An 8,085-nucleotide genomic window follows, 5' to 3' on the forward strand; every position below is an offset into this window, starting at 1 on the left:
TTTAATTTTTAACATTATGATTTTTATTAATTTTTTATCATATTAGAATAATTCTTCGCTTTTAATAGTATATGATATGAACAGAAAATATAATAACAAATAAATTTTTCTTATTTTGTTTTCTACAAATAAAATCCTTCATCAAAATGAGCCATAAGGCTGCTTTGGATAAAAAAATTTGTTTGAAAAAAACAAGAAAACTTATTTTTTATTATATATTATCTCGACATTAAATACAATTGAAATAAAATTTATTCTATTATTTAGTTTTTTTTTAAATCAAATTGTACAAAATTGAAAAATTTTATTCATTAATTTCTTAAATATTTTTCTTTAATAAACATTTGATGACTTGAAGTTTCCATTTTTTATTTGGGGTGTCCAAAAATAGAGAAAGGAGCTTTAATAGGACAAAAAAATCTGGTAGGGTCCGTACTCAGTCCCATGCAATGGGTGCAGGGAATCTGTGCAGGTAGCATGCTTCGCGCCCATCCTACTGCCATGCCCAATAGATCCAACGGCTGCGATCCTTCTCTTCTTCTACGTCCGTAGCTGCGGGCAACTATAAATCAGGCAAACCATGGAGAGGGAGATGAATAGGGTTGTTGGAGCTCCAATGGCGGACGCGCTCGAAGCAAGTGTTTCGTCTCATCGTTTCGAGTAGCTTGAAGCAGGTTGCTTTCTCATGAATTTTCCGTACACTTTCATTTGCGATAACTGTTGATTCTATGTTTGTGAATCTTGAAATGGTTTGAATGCGCACGAAATATAGTCCCGATTAAATGCATTTATTCAAGACAGGTATGAAACTAAACTTCTTTGTTTAAGTTTAAAGGCAAACCTGACTGTTTAGCTTGGTTTGGAGTGCTGATCAATGATCGGCTTTACCGTGAAACTTGAAAGAAGAAGATGACTCGTTTTGAGAAAATGAGGACGCGTAATGTAACCAAAAGAACTGTTTCATTCAGTATGTATAGTATATCTTTGATCATTTTTGCAAATTTGTGTGGTCATTTTGTTTGGATGATGATTCAATGTGCGAATCGTAGGCCAATTTCTGTTTTTCCTTGAATTGGCTTACACTGATGGTAAATTAAGGTCTTTTGCGAACTAATCTGTATGCCAGAAGCCCTGAGACTGATGAAATGTATCCAGTTGAAAGGCCATTGCCAAGTGCTAATCATGGGAGCCGTGGTCTGAGATGCGTCAAATTTGCAGCCTTTTTTACTATTTGGTATTGTTTTTCAAGGTCGTGAGAAGGGGAATATCAATTTAAAGTGCAGCTAATACGTTTGGTCTATGGAATGGATTATGGTAGGAATGGGGCAGTGATTGGGTATGGTTATAAACCAAAAGAAAAAGAAAGGGTAGTCTAATGACAAAAGAAATTGGTATTATTCCAATGAAGAGGAATAATTGTTCCCAAATTTCACCACAGGAGTATCGATTCTTGAGCTATTACATGCTTATTGGAATATCACTAATCTAATTGTGGTGATTTGTTTAGGATAAAAACCCAAATATTTTTTGTAAAGAAGTTATTTTCATGTAGATTTTCTATTTCATTCCCTGAACAAACCTTAAGAGAGTTACTTTTTCAGTTATGAGTCTTTCCCTTGTAGACTAGTTCTGTGGTGCATATTTGCTTGTACATATTGCCATACTTTTAGAAAGTGGATTGATGTTCCTTTGAGTGCTTTCCTTTATATTGAAATTAAAATTGATGTACACATGCTGATTTATTTTGTACTTCATGGATTTCAAAGTTTGGTAAGTTTTACTTCTGGTTTTCATGTCTGATATAAGAGAAGTTTTGGGCGTACCTTGTACTGATATCATGACTTTGTCCCCCATCTTCAATTTCTGGTATTCCTTTCCTGTTGTATGTCTGCTTGTGGTTTCTTTATATTAATTGCTTTCAAGGTTTTTCTGTTTCAAATGCTAATAAATGCTTTCTGTAGTAATTTGAATCATAAATTGCATTCTTTAGGCTAAAGGATCTTCCACAAATATGTTTGATCTATTACTGCTAGTAATAAGCAGGACCATTTGTCTCTCTGTATTGATGTGGATATTCTGTTATCCTCTGTTCAAAATTATATTTTGTGCTTATGAGCTAAATTACTGTTGCATTAAATTGTTCCTTTTTCCTCTTCAATATTTGCCCATGCATAATTGGTTCTTTGATGCAGTTGTAGCATATTTCTAAGCTCCTTCTTAATGGATAGCATTCATTTGTAGTAATAGTGATCCTGGTACAATGAGGAAATATGAAGCTTCTTCTATTTCAAGGATCACAAAGAATTATGACAACAAAGTTGATGAGTCAGATAAATTCAGGAAGAAATCTGAGGAGGAACCTTCAGGAAAATCTCCTCCTCGGTTACTGTTGGATGGGGAAAACGACGAGTTTGGGGAAATAGAAGAATTGCTACTAGAAGAGGAACCAGAGGAAGCAGAAGAGGAACCAGGAGTAAGGGCTGTAGAAGATTCAGAAGAGGAACCAGAAGAATGGCCAGTAGAAGAAGCAGAAGAACGACCAGAAGAGTGGCAGGCAGAAGAACTGTATACAAAACTGGAAGATGACCCAGAGGAGGAACCAGAAGAATGGCCAGTTGAAGAAGAAGAAGAAGAATCAGAGGAATGGCAGGCAGAAGAACCATATAAGAAACTGGAAGATGACCCAGAGGAGGAGCCAGAAGAATGGTCATCAGAAGAAGCAGAAGATGAACCAGAAGAATGGCAGGCAGAAGAACCATATAAGAAACTGGGAGATGACCCCGAGGAGGAACCAGAAGAATGGGCCATAGAAGAAGCAGAAGAAGAAGCAGAAGAATGGGAGACAGAAGGACCACATAAGAAACTGGAAGATGACCCAGAGGAGGAACCAGAAGAATGGGCCATAGAAGAAGCAGAAGAAGAACCAGAAGAATGGGAGACAGAAGGACCACATATGAAACTGGAAGATGACCCAGAGGAGGAACCAGAAGAATGGCTGGTAGAAGAAGCACAAGAAGAACCAGAAGAATGGGAGGCAGAAGAACCATACAAGAAACTGGAAGATGGCCAAGGGGAGAAACCAAAAGAATTTTCAGTAGAGGCAGAAAAGGATCCGGAAGATTTTGGTTTTTTGACACTTCCAGGCCACAATTCCGATGAGATTAAACAGCCAATGAACGATCTGGGTGAGGATCCATCAGAAGAATTTGCGCCGAAGTCATCTTCTAGGAATGACTTCATTGAAAGTGAACAGCGGCTAAAATCTGTTCCTAAAAATTCTAGTGGAAAAAAGAGGTCATTGGATGTTACACCAGATGAATTAGCTATTCCACCAGTTCATCTGTCACTAAAGAAGCTCAGACAAGGGGACTACTCAAAATCAAAATCAGATGTTGGTTCTGCTGATGGAAATCTCCAAAGCAAATCTATAGTTCCCAAGGAAGCTGTTAGCAATGCAAAAGCTTCTGAACAAGAAGAGCATGCAGGAAGTTCTGGAAAACGAAGGCGTCCAAATTGGGATACTCAGCCTGAAGATGGTGCTATAAGGGAAGGTGATGTGACCGGTAAAAAAAGGAAAACAGTTGGGGATGGTGATGATTCTCAATTTAAAATGCTTGGTCCAATTCAGCTGCCTGACTTCAAGAAAGAGTTCGTTTATGAATCTAAGCTGGAAATAGAAATTGCAGAGTTGAAAGAAAACCTAATTGCTATAAACAGCTTGCTGCGAAGATCAGAGCTTCATGTTGACAGACCTGAGAACGAGAGATCTCCTTCTCCTGAGCCAGTGTATAACCACCTCGGCATCAGAATGAATACGCGGGAAGTCAGGCTTCGTCAGAAACTCATCGAAGAGCGTCAAGCTATCATTTCAAGCTTGATTAAGAAGAACCCTGCATTCAAACCTCCCTCTGATGACAACCCCCCAAAGCTCTTTAAGAAACTCTATATACCAGCGAAAGAGTATCCTGAGTATAATTTTATTGGTCCTATAATTGGCCCGCGGGGAAACACACAAAAGAAAATGCAAAAGGAAACTGGGGCGAAGATTCAAGTAAGGGGTAAAGGTGCCTCAAGAACAGAGCTGGAACCCAATAACTCTGATGCAGAAGACTTACATGTCTATATAGAGGCAGATAACCAAAATTCACTGGATGCAGCAGTGGCAATGGTTGGGAAGCTATTAATTCCATTCCATGAGGGAGTAAATGAACACAAATTAGCTCAACTAAAGGAGCTTGCCGAACTTAGTGGAACAGATAGAAGCAAAAATTTTGGATGCAGCGAGGAAGGACATGAACATTATGCCTGCCCTCGCCTGCCTTCTACATTTAGTAACGCCAAGTCATGCAATACTTGTGGTAACAACAACCATCCCACAGCCTCTTGCCACATCAAAGTTTTGTCTCAGGAGTGCAGCGAACTGCCAGGTTCTTCCAGATTGGACCTTGGTCCAACTCCGGTTCCACAATGCAAACCCAACAAAGAAACCAATGGTACCAGTCTCTACGTTGCCAATCTTCCTCATGGTATGGACGATGCGAGATTAAAAGAGCTGTTTTCTTCATTTGGTAAGATCATATCAGTAAGAGTGATTAAGGACCGAGTTACTGGATTCAGCAGGGGCTATGGCTTTGTTAATTTTGAAAGTTCTAGTGATGCTGCCATGGCTGTCATGAGAATGCAAGGATATATACTGTCTGGGAAGATGTTGGTGGTAAGGGTTGCTGGGCGGCCACCAATCGCAGGACCCTTTCTCGCAAACCCTGTTCAGAACCGCCCTTGGGGTGCAGCTGTTTACCCAGGTGGCCCTAGTCCTACAACTTGGTTCTGCTCATCAGGGTCAACGTTGCTGGAACCTCAAGCCTACTTTCCTAAAGTTGCAGGAATGGGTTTGTGTTCTTCCCCCATCTGTTTGGGGCATGGGGAATTCCCTCCCAATATTGTGTCCTATCCTGTGTCCAATGTCTCAAGCCTAACTGACTTAGATGGCACAGGCAGCTTGCATTCATCTTATGCAGTACTGAACCAAATCCCATTTTCATCACCCACTTCACTTGCACATATTCCAGGCTATTCATATTGCCCTGATTTTCAGTGTCAGACATATGTTGCCCCGCCAACATTTGAACCATCTTCAGCATTGCATCCCATTCAGCCACCGGTGGAAACTTGTCCCATGCCCAACAACTGATCTGCAGGAACCATCATTGCTGATCAGTTACTCCCAAGAGAGTGAACCAAAACCTGTTTCCTATGCAATCCCTGATTTGCAGGAACCACCATTGCATCTCATCCATTCATCGGGAGGAAGCTGTACCCTGTCCAGTCACTGATCTTTCACTGCAGGAGCTACGTACCATTGCAACTAGGTCGATCAGTCACCCGAGTGTGAAAGCAGGAACAGATTTCCAGTTTTCCAGCAACCCGTCTGCCGCAGTAGGATGCTTAAAAGCGTGGAGTCCTATTGTCCTTTTCGCTAAAGAAGTATGCCTTTCTTGACCTAATTTGTGACACTTCCTCTTGGAACTAGTTGTTAACTGTTCGTACCTCATTTCTGACTTTTGTAGTAGCTACTTTAGCTAAAAAACAAATATTAATATGTTAGTTATGTAGTAATAGTTTTACATTTTCAACATTTCTATGGGGTCGGGCGGCTAAGGAAAATGAAAGTAGGTATGAATAAAATGCTATTGGTTGGACACACATCACGCATGTAATCTGTATTAATTTCTTTAAAAAAATATTGATTTGCAGTCATAAAATGAATTATTGTAAGTTGTTGACAAGATATGGTCAAATAATTTTTTTTTTGAAATTTTAAATTCATTAAAATATCAAAATAGAGACAAAAGAAAGAATTATGGTTTATGAATTAGTTATTAGTTAGTTATGACAAATTTATGTGTCGGCTCCAATTAGCTATGGCTGCTTAATATTTCTTTTTATACTACACCTTCTTTATTATTCATCCTTTTTTTTTTTTGAAAAAAAAAAAATTAAAAAGTACATCAAAGTGGGGGAACTACTTTTATGTGTGTATGCATGGTTGTATATATGTATGTTATAGTGACTGGACACGTGTGAATATGTGATGCATTTGTGATATGCTTTTGTTTTTGTTTTTTTTTTTTGTTTTTGTTTTTTTAATATAATTCAATATCTATTTTCATATTTTACATTTTCTATTTCTGAAAGTTAATTAAATTCTTTTTCGATGTCTTTAACAATTACTTCTTGTCATAATATGAATTAATTGTAACTTTAGAACAAAGTATGATCTAATAATTTTTTTTATGAAAACTAAAAATTATTGAAATATTTTAAAATATTGTAATCATTGATAACTTATTAGTTAGTATACCATATTTATGTGCTTGTTCTAATTAGTTATGACTTCTAATCACTTTTTATATTTCATTGCTTTAAATTCACTATTCAATTTATATCTACTCAGAGCTGCTTTAGAAATATGAAAATTGAAAAATGTTTGGAAGCATGTATTTTGAGGTTTAGATTTGTGCGGATTTGGTGGAAATTCAATTAAATTTTTATATTATGTTTTTTGTAAGTCCACACAAATTCAAATCCAAGATTCGAATACCGTGTAACGTAGGTGTGTATACTATGTCATATATATTCATTTAATTTGTATAGAGAAGAGAATAAAGTGACAGATGCTTTGACTCGATAAGGTGCTATGAGGAGGAATAATTTGTTTACAAATAATAGTCAACGTCCTAGAGTTATCAATGATTTGTGTAAATTGGATAAGATGAGTACGACTTATATGAGGTATGTTTAGTTGGTTTCCTTTTGATATTGGTATGTTTGTTTTTTTTCTTTTGTTTGGTTTGATGCGTGGAGTGTTTTATTGGTTAGTAGGTTCTTATTTAGATTTGTTTGGATTTGTAGTCCTGTCTTAGTTGGATGTTTGTGTTATTTTTGGGAGGCTTTTAAATTTTTTTCTATATGTAATCTCCCATTGCTTGTCTTGTAGCCACGGTATTTCTCTGCCAAAAGTGAGGGTATATCAATAAATAAATGGAGGTACCGTCATCCTTTTAAAAAATAAAAAAATAAAAAATATTCACTTAATTTGCTTTTAATTAATTTTATTTAGTTAGTTTTTTACTCTTTTTTCTTTGATCTTGTAATTTAAGATCAATTTTTTTTTTATAAAAAAAAATTTTATGTCAATAGGCGCCAAGTAATAGGAACTAGAGTTAGTATCATGATATAATTATGACTTAAGTGTTTATATTTATACAATTATATATTAATTATGACTTAAGGATACATATATACAACCACCACCCTTGCAAAATCATCACTAGCAATCCTTGTGTCATTGCTAACCTCCGTAGAGAAACTATGGTTAGAGGCCATGGCGGAGAGCTTTGCACAAGCCTTCATACAATAACAACAATAACAAGCAAGTCTATGTCCCATTAGAGGGATCGACTATATGAATCTTTTGCATAAACGTGATTTATTATGAATGTTTGTATTAAGGAAATTGCGTTGTTTTTGAATTCAAAGAATCAAAGATTCAAACAATTTAATTGAGACAAGGAAGAGAGGAACATATAGTTCACGCGTTTTATTATTGGTTGGGACTCTTGCCAGTTGTTTCTACCCTTGGTGCCCAAGTTTTTCTCCATTGGAATGTTTATCCGATTGACAATCAGATATGCAATGGCAAAAGAGTGGGATATTGCCTTTTGGGAAAGGGACAATTTAGCAACGATTGGACATCTCAATGGCTTGAGTTGATGGGAGTTAAAATTAGGGCTGCAAATGAGCCGAACCGAGCTCTAGTGAGCTTCTCAGCTTGTTTATTTATAAACGAGCTCGAGCTCGACTCGAACTTAAAATTTTTTGTTCGAGCTTAGCCCATTTAAAATATATATAACTCAAGCTCGACTCGAGCTTAACTTGGCTAAAGCTCATTTCACATATAAATGAGCCGAACACGAGCTCAATTTTAAAATCAAACTTGAATCAACTAAAACTTGTTTCAAACTAATAAATAAACCAAGCCACTAACTAATTAAATTAATTAATAATTAATAAATATAAATTGAA

General features: G+C 36.6%; 1 protein-coding gene across 4 annotated transcripts; it reads left to right on the plus strand.

Moving 5' to 3' along the window:
• The first annotated feature begins 452 nt into the window (after positions 1 to 452).
• Positions 453 to 5,626, plus strand: LOC131146950 (splicing factor-like protein 1). 4 transcript variants are annotated; one of them, XM_058096814.1, is made up of 2 exons: positions 453 to 674; positions 2,193 to 5,626. In XM_058096814.1, exon 2 carries the CDS (start codon positions 2,261 to 2,263, stop codon positions 5,189 to 5,191), a length of 2,931 nt encoding a protein of 976 aa, XP_057952797.1. In that variant the 5' UTR covers positions 453 to 674; positions 2,193 to 2,260; the 3' UTR covers positions 5,192 to 5,626. The 4 variants fall into 4 exon arrangements, with proteins under 4 accessions (XP_057952797.1, XP_057952798.1, XP_057952796.1 ...); XM_058096815.1 differs by having other exon boundaries at positions 2,229 to 5,626; XM_058096813.1 differs by having other exon boundaries at positions 2,242 to 5,626.
• Positions 5,627 to 8,085: the final 2,459 nt, after the last annotated feature.

This window comes from Malania oleifera, chromosome 13 (genome assembly GCF_029873635.1).
Source record: "Malania oleifera isolate guangnan ecotype guangnan chromosome 13, ASM2987363v1, whole genome shotgun sequence".
Classification (NCBI taxonomy): Eukaryota; Viridiplantae; Streptophyta; class Magnoliopsida; order Santalales; family Ximeniaceae; genus Malania; species Malania oleifera.